Raw genomic sequence first — 22177 nt, 5'->3', positions numbered from 1 at the left:
CTATTTGATCAATACAATACAAGGGTTTCCGAGGTACAGTATATACATTTTAATCAATTGTTCTGTCAATTGTAATAATATGTGCAATCCTTTCCCATATTGTTAGCCCCTTGCTATCAAACCATATACTGCATCTGATTGTATAGAAAATACAAACAGAAATTACATTTAAAAAAAGGCAATCACATCTCCCATTCATCCACACTAAATATGTTTACCGCCAAGCCGTTCAATTTACTGCCTGTCTGGAACTGCTGTTCCCTTCCCTCTCCCAGGGATGATCACGTTGCCCATTTTAACAAGATACAACATAGGCTAGCTAAATCCTTGTCAGATCAGATGCTTCATCATCTGTTTTCCATTTAAATAACTTTTCTGATGAGGAAATGACATTCTGAGTTGCTCTTCATCATTTTCATAAACAAACAAGAGTATGTTGAGAGGTTCTTCACCATAGTCTGGTCTTACCTGCCAACAGTAGAATACAATGATATGCAATATGTTTCTTGTCACTCTAAACTCTGGTTAGGTCTATTGTTCTACCACACAAAGTTATTTATTTTATGATCTTGTGTTTGAGACAATGGTGTCTATTCAATATTTTTTGAGACATACTGTACATACACTAAAGAGATAATTATTTACTGTAACTTTGATATACAAAGATCCCTGTTTTTGATTATGCGCATAAACTCAATGCACTAGTTGTTCATTGAAGTCTGCATGGTACTGAGAGATTTTCTTCATAGAATTTTGCCTGAAGTCAAAACTACTGCTCTCCTACCGAATGTGGCTCACAGTATACAACGTAACATCAGTCCAAAGCCCTGGGACTGTTTTACCAGCACAACCAAGCCCATTCACCAGCAGAATCAGCACACTGTTAAGTGTTTATGTTAAATATCACATTTAAAATACTTACTACACAGTAGAGCCTCTGGCAATACATGTTCCTCCATTTTTACATTGGACCAGACTACATGGTGTGTCTTCACACTGCCCCACACTACGGCCAGCATTGGGGTGTCCTTCTGGCTTCCCTGGTGTTCGAAACCGTCCATTTCTGATCGTCTGAACTTGTAAATCAAAGATGCAGCCTTTAACACAAAAAACAAAGATGTTCACATTAAACACAGCAGTTTTTTGCGATTAGGGCTTCATATTTTTCTGTAATAACTTATCTAACTAGCTTTTTGTACAGTACTTTCCCTTTAAATGAACACCAGAAAATGTTCTCACACTTTTCCAGATTGTTCCCTCATGCATAATAATAATCCAAGTAAATTGTTTCTAAGTATTCTCTGTTTTAACAACAAACACTAGAGAAAGGGTCTGGCATGATTATAACATGCACAGGAAGTAATTGTAATTTGTACTAAGAAAATGTACAAGAATCAACAGAAATAATAATGTTGCAAAATATGCCAAAAAAAAAATGTTCTAGTGTAGAAAGTTTGGCATTGTTCTACTCTGATTCTTCTTTTACTGATTTCAAATGATTTTCCATGCTTCATGTGACTTGATTTGATCTACATTTTTATTGTAAGGCACAATAACCCATTACTTCAAACAGCCAGCTAATTCTGCAGCATAGATGCACTCAACAGAAATGGCTCTGTAGATGTTCCACATAGTATCTGCTTTCCTGTCACATATATATATATATATATATATATATTCCTCTTTTGATACATTATATATTATTTCTTGAAATTTTTAGTGAAGCATATAGCAAGTGTCTAATCTGTGCTGCAATGCTACATGGTTTCAATTTATATATTCTGCAAGTCTGTTAGGGTGTAATGATACATGTTTAACATAAAATTTTTTTTAAAAAAATATGTAAAACACAATAATAAATCTATGTCTCAGACAGTATGTCATCTGTTAAACGCATTACCAGCGTTGGCTGCCAGATTTACAATACATATAAGCATTTACTGTACGTGATCCAACGGCTGCTTGTCTGGTATGGCATATGGAACCTACAAAATATGTATACCACACAAGTTAGCACCAGAAGTCTGTATATATGTTCAATATGGTAATTCATGTTGTTTCTATTGGAAATTTGTTTAGAATTACAAAGCCCCACTAATGTTGAAGTCTAAGACCACAGCATTTCAATTGTTGGCTGCAGGATAGCATGAGGAATTAGCTTATGTTCTAGCAGAGTTGTTTACTATATTACCACCTTTAAAGAACCAGGTGCTTCTATAAGTTACTGTATTATTTTCTCTGTAAACCCTAATGCTGATTACAGTAACTTGGCTGACATGCGAATGTGGCTGTGTGGCATGTTAGCGGGATATTCAGAAGGCTAATTGTTAGTCTGATCCTTCTTAGGCCTGCCAGGATCTTGTTTCCATTCAACAGTAATAAGTCAGGAAAACTGAAAAGCAGCATTGACGGGAAAGATCATAAGAGTCACATGAAGGTTATATTAGTTATTTATTACAATTTTCATCAGATTCATACTGATGATGGGTCATATATTAAACTGAAATGTCTGCGTCTACAAAGAGTTGGCAGTCCAGTAATTTAAGCATGTGTTTCATGTTTGCATAGTATTTAACTGGCAAATATGACTCCTATTTCTATTAGATTAATTAACAGTATACATTTTATTATTAATCTACAACTGTGTTTCAGTAATGGAAGCTCTGAGGCTTTGACAGTAGGGCCAATTAAGACTATTATTAAACCCTTTGATTGAAATAGTCAGAAAACCACAAACAGTTTGCACAGTTGTCCTCTTGTCAATAGTCACTCTAGCAATTGAAAATGATTGCCCTCTTATGTCATACACCAGCTCAGCTCAGCTCTGCTCAGCTCAGCTCAGCTCAGCTCAGCTCAGCTCAGTGTTCCTATACCAAAACATGTTTTTGTTTTAATAACATAGCAGCCTAAAGTAAAATTAAGAATACTTGAACATAGAGAAAACAATGACATCTAGTGGAGAAAGAAAATACTGTGGAAGATAATAGCTGCGGCTCTGGTTAATTGCTAGCTCATAGCACCGAATGTCAAGTAAAGATGTTTGTGTTGCATTAAATGCAATGAATGGTTATCAGTGTTTCTGGAATTTTTACTAGGACAAAAAATACAGCAGTTGAGTTTTTTTAAACCAACAGTTTCTTCAAAAGGGTTTAATAAAACTATGTTATTTTGGGGTGTATAAACAGGGAATTACATTTCACTGGAGAGAAAGGGGGCAGAGTAATAGTAATACATTACAGGGAATTATAGTTAGGAATACAAAGGAAAACAATTTTAATTTGAGTGCACTGGAGGCTGTGGAATAATATGGTTAATATTATACACACACACTGCTGTGCAAAAGTCTTAGACATGTTGCATTTTTCTACTCTGATGCATTATGAGCATCAACAATCTACTCAAAGCCTCCACTAGTGTTTTCTACTATTATAACAACCTTGACTTGCATAAAGGAAAAACATTGAGTGAAACAGCTTGCATCATTTGATTTTCAAGGTGTGGTATCCAAAGCATAATCAACAAGTACAGAGAAACATCATCTGTAATTGACAAACCCAGGACTGGAATATCCAAAAAAGCTGTATAACAAGGATGAGTAATACTTGAAGATAATATCCTTAAAGAATAGAAAGAAGACAAGTGTTGAATTGACAACAGAACTGGCAGAAGGCACAAGTGTCGTTGTCCATCCATCAACAGTCCAAAGCACCTTTGACCATTGTTCCAGTCCAATTTCTGTGTTCTTGTGCATATTTTAGCTTTTAGTCTTGTTCCCCTTTCTTAACAGCGGTATTCTTACTGCAACACATCCTTTAAGTCCTGATTTCAAGAGTGACCTTCGTACTGTTGATTTGATGGACAACGACACCTGTGCCTTCTGCCAGTTCTGTTCTCAATTCGACGCGCGTCTTCTTTCTAGTCCTTAAGGATATTATCTTCAAGTATTACTCATCCTTGTTATACAGCTTTTTTGTGTCTTCCAGTCCTGGGTTGGTCAATTGCAGATGATGTTTCTTTGTACTTGTTGATTATGCTTTGGATACCACACATTGAAAATCGAGTAATGCGAGCTATTTCACTCAATGTTTTTCCTTCAATGTTTTTCCTTGTTATAATAGTAGAAAACACTTGTGGAGGCTTTGAGTAAATTGCTGAAGCTCATAATGCATCAGAGTATAAAAATGCAACATGTCTAAGACTTTTGCACAGCAGTGTAAATATATGATGTTTACATGGTTTTGGGGGGCTGAGCTTTAGGTTTCTTTTAGAGGCATATGTTTCATTTTAATTAAGCAATGTAAGCAATGTACTAAAGGATCACTTTGTTTACCTCAAGCAGGCAGGATGTGTGCTCCTGTAAGGTTACAAGAATCTGATTAGCAGCTTATGAGGTCTCATTGTACATTTCTTTTTAAAGGTTACAGCTCCATATGAGAGGAAGCAACTCAATTGTTACTTTCATTAGTTCACTATCTGTAATGTGTTTTCTGTGCCAACAATATAAAGGAATTGTATTTCTCTACAAGCTGCTTGGCATGACAATAGACTGCTCAAACTCCTATTCCTTTAAAAGGAACGTTTTTATATGTACAGCAGGGTTTCTATGATTTCTAAAATATCTAACTCCACCTTGGTTGCTTCAGAAGATTGGCTAGGTTATATTCATGTTTAAATTGGAATATACCTCATTTTTCTAAGTGCATGATAAGACTTCAGTCGGTACAAAAGTCTATTTTGTTCATGGTTAACGCGTCACTTAGAAGTAGAAAAAGCTATGCGGTACCAATCACACGAAATTTAAACTAATTTACATTCCAAATGTATGTCACTTAAAATAGGATTGCAAAACCTGTAAAGACCTTACCTTGAAAGCCATTACTGAAGTGGGAACCTGCTGGAAGCAGTTCTGGTGTATACTCATTATATCCTCCTACGTAAAACTGGCTAAAAACATTCAGACCCACCAACTGTCCAGGGGAAGAGCCTGTTTTATTCCTCTGGTCATCCACCTTAAGAAAAATGTTTGCAATTGTTACTGCCTCGCTAGTACTATTAGGTTTAATATACTGGAGTGGTTTAGGTGGAAATGAGAAAAAGACAGTAATTGTAAATGTGATCAGTGTAATTGTAGTTTGTTACTTGTATGATCTTGAGGTTTATATTATCTTGCAGTTGACATAGTCTAGCCACAATGATTAACAAACTGAGGCATGCTCTGCAGAGCACACTGTGGATATTATTACTGTTTACTGCATATTATTTTAAATCATACATCCACTGAGATGCAATACAGATGCATGTACACCATTTTTGGGAGAGAAAGGTAATGTCACACTTATTTGAGAATTTGTCAGGCTAGATTTTGACCTTTATGGGAATGAGATAATGTCAGACCACTCTATGCACTGTGATTATGCCCAAACGTTACCCAAAGTCGATTTATTTTTATTTATTTATTTATTACTTATTAATATTGTATGAAACTGACGATGTTCCTGTATCTTCGGGTAAAATACCTTTTTGCATCGCGATAGGGTTATTCCCAAGACAAAGCCAAGCTGAACACAAAAAGATTTTGGGGTTCTAAAAATGTCAATTGACCCCAAGCCGATGGGGTCAACCTGATCTTGGGGTCCTAACATATATATATATATATATATATATATATATATATACAGTATCATATCCTTTTATGGCCCATGTCATACCCCTCTTTTCATAAATGTTTTTAGTATCTGATAGGTATCACTTTACTGAACGAAAACTTTGCTTGAAGCTAGAAACTCACCTTTAACCATCCAGTTTTAAGCGATCTGCCAAAATGGATAATATGGATATCACGTGCCAGATTGAGAGGCTCGCTTAATATGGTGGCAACACCAGAGCCCAGATTGAATTTATAAACAATTCGGCCTTTTCGCAAACCCAGTGCTAGGAAATCATCTCCATTGAGACCTAAGGAGAAAAAAATATATTGAATATATGAAATTAAATACTGGAAAAAATATTGTTAACAGGCTATATCAATTGATAGGTATGCTTAATGTAGGAGTTTCAAAGGTCTTATCACAGTTAAAATCTATACAGAGAATGAGAATGACTGACTGTTCTGGTTTACCATCCCTATTTGATGGAATTATGTAGATATATAGATGTATTAGTTTATTGAGAAGCTTATATATCAGCATACCCAGATGTCCAAAAGTGTGTTACTTATAAAATGTCTACATTTAGACAACACAGAAGAACATAACAGAGAACAACCATGTCCCACTGATTCCTTCACACAGCATAATTTAACCAGTCCTATTGTTTTGTCAAAATCAGATATATGAAAAGTCCACAAGAGGGACTAGATGGGACGCATGAGGATTAACAGATGACAAAACATCAACTTAGAAATGACTGGAATCTTACCTTGTCCTTTCTGCCCAGTGAAGATGATAAGGTTATCTTTCACTGCAGACCTGTTGTTAGCCAAGGTGAATTTTAACTGGAACTCAAAGTAGAAGCTCATATTGTGGATTGTAAAATATGCCAAAAAGGAGGTGGATCCAAATTCATCTATTCCACTAAATCTCGGCCGAGTAACATTGACAGCTGCAGAAGCAAAGGTAAAAGTTACGGTTAAAAAAAAAGTTGCGATTAGATATTGAAATAGATAAACCCAAAATGAAAATCTAATAAAACACCCTCCAATAATACATTGCAGACATTGACAAACGTGTGTTTATTGTCCAGTAATTCAATAGGATAAATACATGCTGTTATAATTGAGCATACAGAAGTGCCATGAATCTAGAACAAAGGAGTAATATCAGTATCATCCATCACCCAACATGGCTGCAAATTCAAAATGAAAGCGATCAGTATGAAGGAAACATTGATGATTATAATGTACACTAACAGTGTATACAGAATAGTATAGAACATAATTGGTATTTATGACCATTAGGAAAGCAAATGAGGTGTTAGTATTATGGTAAAACATACTATTTGGCTTATAGTATGTGGAATCATTTTTTGCATTCTCAGGATACATATGAAAATATAAATGTGTCATATAGATGGATGGATGAATGGATGTATAGCCAGAGACACCTCTATATATCCCCACAATCTGATACTCTCAATAAATTGCACTAAATAATAATGGAGTATGACGTGTGTAAATGTACAACTGCCTCCACTATATATGCTTTTTACTTTGTGGTGTTTGATGATTACTAGTTGGTCTTGAGACACCCCTGACTAGTGTATTTGTTACCCCAGGTGGTTACTGGACTTTGGTAAATTGGCAGCTATTTCTAGTGGTTCATACCGAGAACTCCCTTTCTTATTTTGAGAATTATTGTCTGAAAGCCTACAAACTGCTGCATTCTTCAAAGGCACATAGGAAAGCAAATATTACATCCCACTCATTTATTCACAGTAGAGACCTTTCTTCTCTTCATTTTAAAATTGAAACAGCACATTCCTATGGAAATGACTTTATATAACTGTAGTTTAAAATATACAACTATAAATGTGTTTATATTATAACAAAAAAAATCATTTTTGTAATACTCCGTTATCATTACTTTTTTTATAATCAATATATTTCTTTGAATTTCTAATTTGAAATGGTGCTTTTATTCTCTGTGGCTGAAATATTACTTAATTTAATGCTAACCAGTAATTTGAAATGTATTATTTGCATGCATTAGATATATATTTTTGTAACATTACTACCAAATTAAAGAATATGCAAATAACCAATTTTCATTAGAGGAAAGGGGTAACCAGTGATAATATTGCTAATAGTATAAAATGTGATTTTAAGCACTTATTATTAGAACTTTTAAATATCATCTGAAAAACCAGATTATACTGACATCAAACAAACATTTAAAAAGTGACACTCTAGATGGAGCTCTTGCTTTAAGTTAGTTCAGAGGCAGTCTTTGTATTCCAGTCTGAAATGGTGCATTGAACCAGAGATGAATAGTTTCCAATTTTACATTTTACTTCAAAATGAACAAACAGCACTATACTATATAAAGGCAATAAGCAGATCTACAAATGTATGCTTCATTGTTTTTTAAATGTATTACTATTAATAATAATTTAAGTGGGCCATTTTAAAATCTCTCTTCTTTGTGAAAATATGTTACACAATTTGCTTTGAGGGCACAGGGCTGGAAAATAGTATCACCTGCTTTCACTTTGAGGACAGAACAAAGTGCTTTTCTCCTGTGTTCCCAGGCAAAGATGAAGAACTGCCATATATTTACCTCCCAACCAGAACTAAGTACTTCCATATTTCGCTCTGAGTGCTACACTAAGTACTGTCATACCTTTGCTCCTAAACCAAATATAACGAGCATTTATCCTTTTACCCGAAGGCAAATAAGTAGTCTTTCCTGTCAGCACAGAAGAAAGTCTTATTAACTTTTTTTTTCATTTCTGAATTATTCAACAATTGTAAATTATCATTTTTTTAATTGGTAATTTACATTTAACTGTAAAGTCAGAACCTCTTTAAATTCACATTAGTTTGCTCAACAACCTAAGGGCCTCATTTACAAACAGGCACTAAATGGAGCTGTAATGTGCACATTAAGTAGTGAGCCTAACGTGCACCATAAATCTAAACTGTCCCATTTACTAACAGAGAACACATTCATTTACATGCACACTATTTGGCTCATTTACATACCATAGCATGCACACTACATGTATTGTGAGCGATTATTTAATTTGCAAAATAATGCCCAAGTCTTACCTGTGACCACGTGATATAAAAAGCCCCAGCAGTCCAGGCGTATCTTTTGGTCCGTGGCTTATTGTGAAAGGTGGAGGTGGTTTACATTAACCAAATTTTTTTTTTTTTTGTTATTATAATACCTTGTTTGGTCCAGTGTTTTATTTAACCTTTGTACCAATGTAATGAACTATAAAATAAAATTTAAGAAATTATAACATTCATTCATGTTTATTCACGCTTAATATAACCTGTTATTTACAGGTAATTTTCACCTCTCTATATGAAAACCTTAATGCAAGTAATGCCTCCATGATGCCAGATATATTTCAGCCCAGAACGATAGGTTTAAATAGTGTGCCTGTCAGTGTTTAAAGCCTGGTTTCGAAACAAACTAATTATCGCTCACTTTAGGTGCACATTACGATTATCACCCTTTAGTGAATAAAGCTCATCTTATTATTCTGAGTGGGGGTGCCTCATTTAAATACATTATCATGCATTACCATGCCAATCACATATTCATTCTGATTACCATAGTGTGGCACAATAAAATGAGTGTGCTCCATAATATGCCCACTATTTCATGCGATAATTAATAAAATTGCAATAGTAATGGAACTCATGAATGTGCACACTAATTGCAATGATGTTCAGTGCCATTCCGCTCTAAGTATAATAAATACAGAAATATGCTGTATCTATGTATTTCAGGGAGAGGAAAAAAGGGTTTTTATTGAACTATTTGTTTTGTAGCAGCAACTACCATGCATTATCCATTTGAGATACTAAATATGATAATTATTGTATTTATCTTTGCTCACAGATGTGGCCATTATGACTGGCAAATTAATGTCTCTCTTTACTAACTCCATCACTGATAATTCCGTAAACTGATCATTTAAGACCTCCCCATAAAACAAGCTATGAAATGGCTTCCCACAATGGTTTAATTATACAGTGAATCAGACATCATTCGGAATAAATAGAATATTTCATACACATTAGATTTGTATCTGTAATCTTTTAAAAATGGACTGTGAAAAACCTGAGCAGATGTGTTATTACCAGTCAAATGGACTGAGCTGAGAACAAAAAAGTCTGTTGTTTGAATAAGCATTGTTTATGCAAATTAGCTTTATACTGCATTGTATTGTTTATGGGTATCAGAGATACATCTGCTTCTAAATAATGCAGAACAATTGAAAGGGGTGCTTTCTTTGATACACTAAAACAAATGCTGAATTGTAGATACAAATAATGTACTTGCAGACATGCAGTTGAATATAATAAAATATTAAACATTTAACAGAAGTGTATTTACAGAATGTTTAATTGAAGAAAGAAAATGGAGAATGTGTGCACATTCAATTCCAACTGCCATGAGATGGTGTCACACCACATGCTTAGAAACTCTTGTTGGTTGTTTTGACAACCTGCATGTCACTCATGCTGGATGTCCATACCATATTGGACTTAGAAGCCAAGCAATATTGGTCTTAGATGGGGGAGGGGTACTGTACATGTAAAATCTGTACTTACATGGGAGACTTATTGTGGGGCGCAAAAAAAAAAAAAGACTCCCTTTTGAACACTGATCGGGCCTCGCACTGAGGATCAATCAGTGTTTTTTGCAATGCCAAGCAAGCCCAAATTTCCTACTGACTGCATCAGCAACACTGGTATACTGTATATTGTAACGCCCCCTGAAAATAAACAGGTTCACACAGGCAGTATTCATCCAAACTGTTTATTGTGAACACAGGTAAAAGAAATAAAAAGAAAAGGACCGCTGTGAGCCGCGGAGCACGGCAAAGAAATAATAAAAATAAAATAACTGTCTATTCTCAGTCTCTCACTTGCGCTCCGCTTCACAGCGCTGTTTCAAAATGATTATGCCAAAAAATATGTTCTTGTCTGAGTATATATTGATATTAAACATTGTCCTTCATATAAAGCTACAGATGTATATATATATTTTTTTCAAAATAGGCAGTGTTAATCACAGGTATGTCAAACTGTATAACAGAGCAAGTGTAGTAATAAAATATGTCTTTAAAAAAATAGTCTGCCGAGGCTGTCGTTAGTTTAGACTTGACTGTAGAAAGTGTTCAATAACTCCTAGTTATCAACTGCATTTTGCTGTCATTCACTCTTATGAATAGCAGGTTGATGCTCAGGACCGATGAAAACTTTATGCTAATGAGATAATTGTTAACCTTTCTCTCAATTCGTTGAAAACATGGCTTCATAGACGAAATTCGTTGGGGCTTAACGGCGCATCTCAGTTATCTCTTACGAATAGCAACTGCCGTTAAATAGGCGGCTATGGACGAAATCCGATCATGTACTCCTGTTTTCTAATTTCGACAGGCATTAACCCTTTATGAACAGATCCCTATGTTACCATTTGGGGATACTAACAATAAAGGAAACTCAGTAATGCAATTAAACAAATGAAACAATATAATTTATTTGGATTTATATAATTCAGGTTCAACCAGCTCTTTCTAAACATCTGTTATCTAAAGAGCATTCTCCGTTTTATTCTGGTCAGCCAATTGAATGTAAAATTGAATGTAAAATGCTTGTAAAATAGGCAGTCAAATGCATGTAAGAAAACTTAATACCATCTGGTGATGCCTTGTGTAGCAGCTACAAACACCTTCTTTTTTATGAAATGGCTTTGAATCTAAAAATAAATTACTGTATAACATATAATAGCTGTCCAGTGATAAATCTGAAACAAAAACGAATTGGAAATGTAAAAAAAACACCAAGTTATCAAAAGTGCCCAAAGTTTCAAAAACACAAACTAAGTTTCAAGAAACAATTGGGGCAACCTTGGCCAGCACCGAGCATATAGGCACAACTGTATCATTAAATAACAGACAGTGTCAGAATGATATCGATATAGTGCACACAAATTAATATATTATAACAATATCAAAATAATATACAATATATTTTACACATAACTGGAACGTGAAGCAAACATGGTGACAAGTAAAAATATATATTTTTTAAATTATACTTTATTTATTTTTTAATTTATTTTTAAACTCTGAGGAGTAGAATACTGCACAGCCGAAAGAGTGCTAAGGATCCCTGGAAGGACGGCACTTAAGCTGCATGTTTCCCGCAGGGCAATAGGCCACGGCGGGACTTTACCAGCACTCAGCTGAAAACACAAGAAAAACTAGAAATAAACAATTTTACTTTTGAAAGTAAAAATATATGAAAGCATGACGAAAATCTTCACTAATATACAATTGAACAAGAAATGGTGAGTATTTATTTTTGTTTTTCGTACAGTATTAAATGGCAGTGTGAAAAATAAATAAATAAATATCAAGATAGATAAAGAAAGAAAGACATGTCTATGCATTGGTTTATTTCAATATTTATTAATGTATTTATTTATTTGTGTTTTACTTTTAACAAATATATAGGCTATCCTTCAGCATAGCTAATTCTCAGAAATTAACGTTCCTTTTTGTCCAGTGGGGACCACAAATAGCGTTACTCTCATCGACCAGTATCAAGAGGAACTGTACTTCCTTGCGCCAATAGGGACCACAATGAGCTGACAGGAAATCAAGATCAGAATCTCAGCATTTCAGAGATCACGATCAGAATCTCAGAATGCTGCTGATGATGATGAGATGAAGATCACACGAAAAATCTCCAAAATGTAACAAATAACAAAGTCCAGCGAATTCTCAGCTGGCTGACTTCATCTTTCAAAATACTGCTTGTTTTCTGACGACAGTATTTAACACAACACGCTTTCAAACTGAAGGTTATAGTTTCAAATCCCATGCATGCCAGAACTTTTTTTATATTTATATTATATAAAAAAATATGTTATTTTTTGCAGGCAAATGTTCCATTTTAAAACAGAAATAAGTAATTTAATATAAATGATATAGATGTCACAATAAGTGCGTTCCCTAGTATATTTCCATGTTGACAAAACAAGTCAATTGTCATTAAACTTGGAATTTTTTTTTTTTTTGCATGCGATGTGTGTGACTAGTTCATTTTCAAACAGAAATCATTTCATAAGTGGATAAAAGTGCCTGGGGCCTGCAAAAATCTGCAAAGAAATGTTTGGAGAAAAAGAACAAGGAGGAGGAGAAGAAAATGTTTACCTTACTTTGGCGACTTATTTCTCTTACTGTATGACAGGTTGTGGCAAAGTGGGTTACAGTGCGCAGGTGTAGAGGTGATGCAGTGCTCCAAACAATGACAAATACAGTACTGGTGATATGATGGTTCCTTTATTTTTAATCCAGTGGTCGAAACTAACCAACAGAAAATGCTAACGAAATACAGGCAGTACCCAATGCTTGGTACTGCTCTGTATAAATAATGCACGGGGAAGTCCCAAATGATAATTCACAAATCCACAAACAAATAGACACACACAGACAAAACATACACGGTCACCAGTCCATTAGTGAGTGCAGTAGTGCTAGTGGTGAATATAAATACAGTGTGCTTTAATGCAGTGATGTTCCAGGTGGGTGCTGGCCTTTGGCGACAGCTCCAGAACTTGTGTTTAACCATTTAACAAACAGACAAGTAACAGGTTAGACAAACGCAGACAATACACTCACGGTACATTAACACGGATCCTTCTGGTCTCCAATACATTTACCCAAAACGAAGGAACAGATTATGATTCTCCGACCCCTTTTATGCTGTCACACATGACCCCTTGGTAAACGAATGCAACCGCCTCTCCAATCTGTGGCTGCTACATTGTTTACCTTCCGGGTCAATGCATTCTTGCAACAGAGTCTCGCCTTCATCCAGACTGGCTGACCTCCTGATCCTGGGAAAGAACTGTCAGACCAGCCCATCCAAAGAACTCTGTTATCGCTGCTTAGCGCCCTCAAAGGTTGGGAGGGAGATTTACAACCAAGACTCATTGTCTTTCTGTCACACAGGTATTGACTTTTTTTTCTACATTTCACCTAAGTGTGTTAGGAACTACAAATTCAAAGTTAAATGGTGTTTTTGGCTGATTTACTTTTGCTGCGCCAATAACCTGAAAACACGTAAACTATCCTTGCTGTATAGTGATCTCTGGCAGTTCTTGCTGATAACTTGGCGTGAGGAACTACTGTTCCTCTCAATTGACTTCAATGTTATCTTGCTTTAAATTTAAATGTCAACTAAACTCAGCATGGCACAAGAGATTAGAAAACTCTCACTGGCATTACGGCTCGGTACACTTGACACAGAGCTCTCTCGAGTACAGTAAATAAACTTCAGGAATACATTACATTTTAACAAACTAAATAATGTAGAATCTATAGGAGTTAATCCTGAAGGTAAGAATAGGTTTTGAGATATTGCAGCCCATTGAGGGTTAACAACATACAGGATTAAATTAAACTGATGCCTGTATTCATTTGAGCAATGTTACTATACAATAGTTTATTCCTTGGTCTCATCAAGGTCCTTTTCAATTATGATCGCAGGGCCAGCATGCCAAATCTAGGCACAACAGGGTTCTGTGGAGATTTCAATGTTGATTTGAGTAGTCACTGCAGCAGAAAATAACACAGTTGTATCAAATGTTGATGAAACTAAAAACTAATTGAAAGGTTCAGTAGCCTGAAGTTTATTACAGATGGTATGAAAACTGAGAGACCATTAAAAGAATAATACTGCTACATGAAAAAATTCATTTTTCATACCCATGGTATTTGCAATGCTGCTATTTGTTTGGAACCATAAAATGCACTGAATGTAGATTTTCCATTGATATGAAATTAACTTTTTAATGTTGATATTGTTTTGTATAGAATACAATTAAAAGCTTTGCTTCTACAAAAGCCCCTTTTACAACTTAATATGAAGTAAAGAAGACTATATAATGTAATAACCACTTCCCCTCTTATGAACACTACAGAGACATAAAATGGAATTTTGGGCCAAATAGAATATATAACTAGAGTTAGAGGGAATTCCACGATGGGATTCCTCCTCTTTCTTAAGGTGCAAATTGTTTATTGTAAGACACATTATAATATTGTTAAATTAATATAAAAATGAATGCATGAACCTGAAACACCAAAATGTATGCGTCATAAAACAGAATGGTTGATGTTTCTAAAAGACAGAGGTCACATTTTGAAATGGCTAGGTAGAAAAAGCTGTTCTGGTGTACAAAGGGCCCTGTTCAAAATTTTGAAGGAGTGGTTATTATTATTATTATTATTTTTTTTAATAATTTAGTCGTTGCCAATTAGTTTTTATTATTTTCTCCCCAATTTGAAAATGCCCAATTATTTTTTAGGCTCAGCTGTCCTCCGAAGCGTGTGCCGTCAGCCGCCCGCTTCTTTACACAGAACTCACCGTGCAGCCGCCTCAGAGCTACAGCGTCGGAGGACAACGCAGCTCTGGGCAGCTTACAGGCAAGCCCGCAGGCGCCCGGCCAGACTACAGGGGTCGCTGCTGCGCGGTGAGCCGAGGACACCCTGGCCGACCTAACCCTCCCTCCCTATGCTTATAAACATACATTAAAAATGGCATGCTGACATTAAAATAAGTATGTAAGTTATTGATAACAAAACCAACATTTATATAGGGTCCCGTATACACGGGGAGCCTCTCAGGGCACTTTATATAGTCAGCAAAGGAAGAAGCAAAAAAAAAAAAAAACACTTTACAGAATCAGCAAAAAAAAAAAAAATAACAAAAACAAAGAAAAACAATATACTACAAGAAGAATTTTAACTAAAAACATGATAAAAAAAAGGTTTTTATATGTGTTTAAAAAAGGGAAGAGAGTGGATGCTTCTAATGTGCCTATGTAGGGAGTTCCATAGTGTGGGTGCTAGATGGCTAAAAGAACGCGATCCATACGTGGCAGTTCGAACACCCGGTACACTAAGTAGGTCAGCCTCCGCAGACCACAGCACCTGACTAGGAACATAACGGAGTATGAGATCAGAAAAATAGGAGGTTGCCAGGCCATGTAATGATTTAAATGTAAGTAATAAAATGTTGTAATTTATTCTCTGAGTGACCGGTAACCAATGAAGACGGGACAAAACGGGGGTTATGTGACAACGGGACTTTACACGAGTCAACACTCTAGCTGATGAATTTTGGACTAGTTGAAGCCTAGAAATAGCACATTTTGGAAGTCCAGCCAGAAGGGCATTGCAATAATCAAGCCTAGAAGTAATGAAGGCATGGATCAAGGTCTCCACTGCAGACGGTTCCAAATAAGGTCAGACGCGTGCAATATTTCTAAGATGGAAAAAAAGAAGATTTACTAATAAATTTGATATATGCATCAAAGCGTAATTCAAAATCAAACAAAACTGCCAGATTTTTAATGACAGGGCTAACAGTAAAGCAGCAATTTCCCAAGGTCACATTTAATAGAGAGAGAGCACATTTTTATGAGATCCAAAATACATAACCTCTGTTTTGTTAACATTAAATTGTAAAAAATGTGGGCACATCAAGTTTTGAATCTCAGTAAGACACTCTTTTGTAAGTCTTCCAAGAGGTAACATAAATCAAAAACAGAATGGGACCCAGTATACAACCTTGGGATACTCCAGAAGTCAAACCAATAATTTGGGAGGAACAACCCTCAGCTGAGACATATTGGCCACAGTAAGATGACCGAAACCAATTTAAGGCAGTACCAGAAATACAAGCTTCGTATTCCAATCGTTGTAACAAGATACGGTGATCTAAAGTATCAAATGCTGTGGACAAATCCAATAGAAGCAATATAGAACACGCACCTGAGTCACAGTTTAACAAAAGATAATTTAAAACACAGACAAGAGGAGTCTCAGTGCTATGAGAAGATCTAAACCCTGTATTGAAACTTCTCATAAAGGCCATTTGTAGCCAAATGTGTCTGCAGCTGCGAAGCAACCACCTGCTCCAGGACCTTAGACAGAAACGGAAGATTTGATATCGGGCGGAAATTTGAAAAAACAAGATTAGATATTTTAAGTAATTGGCGTAATTTAGAAGTTAATTTAAAAGTTTCTGGAACTTTTCCAGAAGATAAGGATAAATTAATAATATGTAATAAAATAAAAGCAATTTTGTCAAATTGAATCTTCAAAAGAGCAGAAGGAAAAGGGTCCAGAAGACATGTGGTAGCCTTCACAGACGCAAACACACTGGCAAGCATAACAGATGTTGCAGGTAAAAAGCGAGAAATCTGATGATACTGTTCTCAGAGAAGGTAACTGGGGACATAGATTACCACTAGAGGCAGAAACTGCAGCAGCATCACGGATAGTTAATATTTTTGAAACAAAGAAATCCATACGCTCCTGGCAACGGGCATCAGAAAAGGAACACAGAGTAGAATTTACAGGGGGTGACAACAATTTACTTATGGTGGAAAAAAGGGCTCTGGAGTTACCTTGATTTTCCTTGATGATATTGGAAAAATATCTAATTTTCTCAGCCCTTAAGGCCTTTCTGTATTCCTTTAGATGTTTGCGCCAGATCTGCTCATGGATCACTAAGTGGGATTTCTTCCAAGCTTTTTCCAATTTATGAGTTTGAGATTTCATAGCCCTTAACTCATCTGTGAACCAAAGGGAATTTTTTGGAACTACAGCTTTACAGGTCTTAATTGGAGCCAGGTCATCAATTATTTCAGAAAGAGAGTTATTATAAGCATTTACACACCAGTCTAGATCAGAACTAGCAGAGAATTTCAGATTCTGAGACTGCATTGAATTACATTTTGAAAAGCCGTTGAAACAACTGCCGGAGGTAGCATTACTGGTATACTGTATAATTTATAGATTCAACATACTGAGTAAGTACTGTGTTTTTTCTGCCTGCATAAAAAGAGTGAATCTAGATGGATTTTTGTTTCAGCTCTTTGCATTTACAGCTTTAGGGCAGACAAGCATATTGTCAGATATTTCCACATCACTGGTGCGAATATGTAAAATGGAATGGGTGGCTCAAAACAAGTGAGACAGTTTTCCAACACTTCATGCAGACAGAGAGATGTGTAGAAACAGTTTTGCTCAGGTAAGTAAGGAGGCTCCAATTATTCTTTACTTAAAAATAAACCACACATAGAGTACACACGTACACAAAGGAAAATATAGGCAAATAATGAGCACTAAAGTAATATTTTGTTATTATATATGTGGGGCCATATTCATACACCTTTAAGAACTGTTTAAAGGAATGTTTTTTTAACTTGACTTTTTCAATGGCAGACATATGGATTTTAAAATGCCATCACCGAATTCAAATGACAGTTGATAATGAGAAATGTTGATGTGGCCGGTTAGGGAGAAAGCAATGCAACTACACTGACATTTATAAGGAAATTAGCTGAAGTACCCGCCGTTGCCCGGGGAAATTCAGTATTTCAATATTTCATGGATGACAAATTGGGGAACGGTAGACTTATGGTTTCCTATAAGTTACCCATCTTGGGTGTTGCACAATGCGCTCTATCCCTTTTGCCTTTTTTTAACTTTTTTTTTTTGGTTTTTGCCATTTTAAATTATTTTAAATTTTTGTTCTTTTTATTTATTTTTTAGGGGGATGTGTGGGTTTCTTTAATTTGAGACACATGGCTAATGTAGTGATCCAGCAATGGGGTTACTAAATAAAGTACCCTGGGGGTCAATATTTTGGATCCAAACATAGCCCTCGACCTTCCCCTGGATGAAAGAGGAGGCAATGTAAAGTTTGGTTGCACTGGCTCCTGCGGGGTCCGAATGCATAAAGGAACGGACAGACAGACAAACTTTCTTCTTTATATATTAAGATTATACAAGACAGTTAAGACAGGAATCAGGGATTGGTATGTATGTATATATATATATATATATATATATATATATATATATATATATATATATATATATATAATCTTTGCCACTGTATTGCTAACAAACACTATGCATTTTTATTAATATACCCCCTTTTAAACTATACCATCTCTATTTTAATAAATATTCTCCCCTGTGATGCAGTTTGATAGTTGATTGATATCGACTGATATCAATATATATCGACTGACTTGGAAGCACTATTAGCTGCAGAAAATGAGTAAAGAACTTGCCAGACTTAGTAGATCTACTGCTAGATTAGCAAAACAAATTTCTTCCCTCTAGCTTGTTGTTTACATCTTTCCTCTAATGATTCAAGACTTAATTGCTTCCTTACCTTCATTGCAGAGCAGTCCAGTTCTCCCATAGGGACAGAGACAAACAGTATCTTGGTCAGTTTTTGGGACGCAGGTGGCACCATGTCCACATGGGCTCCTTTCACAAGCATTGAATTGGCACAGCTTCCCAGAATACAGGTCAGGACACTTGCAGAACCAGTTCTCTGCATCACTAGGATATGGCATGGTAAGAAAGAGATGAAACTAAAGTTTAAGTGATTGTATTTTTAGGTGGCCTTTACTTATCTGGATCAAATATTGTTGGTATATCAATTTTGTACTTTACAGAATTGAAATGTTTGAAAATATGTCATAAGATGCAAACAATATTGTCAAATATCAACTTACACCCTGGTACCAAAACACTTTTTCATCTTTTGAGTTAAACATTCTGAATAAAAACAGGTCCTAGATGTACTTTAAAAGCTTCAAAAAGGTAAGTGCTGTATACTGTATATTCAGCTCTATCTTCTTATATACTGTGAAGCAGAACTGGAATGGTTTCAAACCTAGAAATTAATAATCTGCTCTGTTAAACATAGTAGGCACACATACCTAGAATGAAATACTTGTCCTGTCGCTGAAGCTCAGCAAAAAAAAAAAAAACGATTCTCAGAATATACTAAAAGGAAATAATAGTATCTGTATCTGTGACAAGTTGTCAATAAGAGCCAATAGTTGTAAAATGTACTAGATGGTATGCTTTTGAGAAATGTACATTGTACTTCATTACAGCTACACAATGAGTGACTGGACAATTCTGATTTTATCATTAACACTCATTCGAGAAATACCGTAAATAGAGATGTATAAAAAGCTGAGCCTGGAAATAAATATAAATATTTTTGTGGAATAATGAGTACAATCTTTCTTGACATTCATTTCATTTTACTAACTACAACTGTAGTATCAGATGGTTGCCAGTTTTACTCCACTCAGATTCTAACCTACTAAGGCCATGATTTTCCAAAGTTAGTAACAATTGTAACAATTTTCCAAGGTAAGTAACGTTCATTTTTTGAGTAAATCTACTTTATTAACTGCCTGCTCACACCAAGTAATTTTACGTTTTTGAGTACATATACGTTTTACTATACAAAGCGATTTTTCAAGCTTGTTCACCACTCAGCTGCCCATTTATTTTAGTAAATTTCATGTCAAAAATTGCAGATTTTTCATTCTTAGCACTCAAGTAAGCAATATGGACAGTTTTCTTTATTTAAAAAAAATACACTTTATTATTGTCATTATGAAAAACGGAAATATATTATTTCAATAGAACTTAAATAACAAAATAAAAACAATTTGTTTACAATTGTAGCATTAGAACAATATAAATAACAACATTTTTTTTTCCAATGGCAGCAATACTGTATATATAAATAACATACAAAAGTATAAATAACATATATATGAGGCTGTGAATGGGAATCTGGAAGGTGCAGGGATAATATTCTCCTGGACAATTCATGTCCTCACATTCTGAAATGAAACACCTTCATTTTCTGTATCCTTGTTTTCACTGGATACCAGTCTTTCACTGTCACTGTCATCACTGTCACTGCAACTCTCCAAATCTATAGACTCATCACTCTTATCAACTTGAAAATCGCTATCTTCCTCCTCCTCCTCATCACTACTAGCCACACTCTTCGTGCTGCAAATTGCCATTTTCTTTATATTGGCTGTCGTGTTTCTTTCTAATGTTTCTTTCTAATGTTGATGGGCTGGTCTATCAAGCACATTTCTTAGGGACTGCTGCCATCTGCTGGCGAAAAACAAAACTGCAGGCTGTAGTAGCGTATAGTTTGCCTAGACTTGAGAAACTTTGCAGATGCACGCTATCCTCAAGGGAGTGACAAATTTAGACTCGCTTAAGATCCATGTGGAAATTGCGGGATAAGCAGCTGGGTGGTTAAGGCCAATTTTCACGTAATTTCAATGTGTAGATTTATATGGGGCAGCAGTGTGGAGTAGTGGTTAGGGCTCTGGACTCTTGACCGGAGGGTCGTGGGTTCAATCCCAGGTGGGGGACACTGCTGCTGTACCCTTGAGCAAGGTACTTTACCTAGATTGCTCCAGTAAAAATCCAACTGTATAAATGGGTAATTGTATGTAAAAAATAATATAATTGTATATAAAAACAATGTGATATCTTGTAACAATTGTAAGTCGCCCTGGATAAGGGCATCTGCTAAGAAATAAATAATAATAATAAATTACGTGTATTATATAAACTCCTGCTGAAACTGGGATTTTTGATAAGAGAAAGGCAAGGTGGCTTTGTTGCTTTTGTTACAGAGGACCAGACCATACCCTGCTGAAGGAATTCTTTGTTCCAGGGTCACCTTTATGGATGCCACCAATTAACATGTTTTGAGGCATTATTGGTTTGATAAGAAAACCACTTTGTGAATTACTAAAGGCGGATTTGGAAGCTTCCACCAACATAACACACCCAATTCCAGTTCTGACCTTTTACAATACTCCCATCTCACCAGTAAGAGCACTTGTCAGTCCCTTTCACGTCTAAAGATCCTCTTCTAAGACAGCTGGTCAGAAATGTTAACAAAACTATATGAAATTATATCATTTTGGCTATACCTCTTTCTGTCCTATGCACTCTAGCCTAAAGACGCTGATAAATGTGGCCCATTATATTGATTGGTAGTGCCCTTTTATATTTGGAGCTCATTGTAATATATATATATATATATATATATATATATATATATATATATATATATATATATATATATATTTCTCCATCAAACAATTGTTTAGCAACACAAATTTTCATTTTTAACTTTCTTAAATGGTATCGTTTTTGTTTTCAACTGTGCATTTGTTTTTTCTTCGTGATTTCCTCCCCTTCATTTTTTCAATCTAGCTTCCATTATTGTGCTCTCTTTTTCAGTGCACGCCAATGCCTCAGTTTGTGTTTCCTGACATACTAGTTTATCTGAAGTAATGTTCTTCATTTGGCAAAGTCCAGCAATTACAGCATTTATATATTTTTAAGGTTTCAACTACTTGCATCATAAAGATCTCTAAAGTCAGTTCTCTTGTTTATCACTGTTCCCTGGAGCTGTAAAAATACAAAATATGTAAATAGGATGCTCTTGCAGAATAATTTCCTTAATTTATTCAACAAATATAACATCCTGTTTTATTAATTTAGAACAGCAAGGCAGTAGCAGAACTTAAGTATAAGTTTAAATGTACACATTTCT

At 35.3% G+C, this 22177-nt stretch overlaps 1 protein-coding gene across 1 annotated transcript in view; it reads right to left on the bottom strand.

Annotated features, from left to right (window-relative positions):
- Positions 1-22177, bottom strand: part of eys (eyes shut homolog) — a 458209-nt gene that overhangs the window by 13267 nt on the left and 422765 nt on the right. Inside the window, exons 48-52 of the mRNA XM_034921306.2 lie at positions 18944-19116; positions 6418-6600; positions 5789-5955; positions 4865-5009; positions 923-1097 (exon numbers count right to left, since the gene is read on the bottom strand). Of these exons, the coding sequence (XP_034777197.2) occupies positions 923-1097; positions 4865-5009; positions 5789-5955; positions 6418-6600; positions 18944-19116 (843 nt within the window). The remainder of the gene's footprint in view (positions 1-922; positions 1098-4864; positions 5010-5788; positions 5956-6417; positions 6601-18943; positions 19117-22177) is intronic.

Source organism: Acipenser ruthenus, chromosome 5, assembly GCF_902713425.1.
Source record: "Acipenser ruthenus chromosome 5, fAciRut3.2 maternal haplotype, whole genome shotgun sequence".
Classification (NCBI taxonomy): domain Eukaryota; kingdom Metazoa; phylum Chordata; class Actinopteri; order Acipenseriformes; family Acipenseridae; genus Acipenser; species Acipenser ruthenus.
The sequence above is the reverse complement of the archived record's forward strand: the minus strand, read 5'-3'. Positions and strand labels throughout refer to the sequence as shown.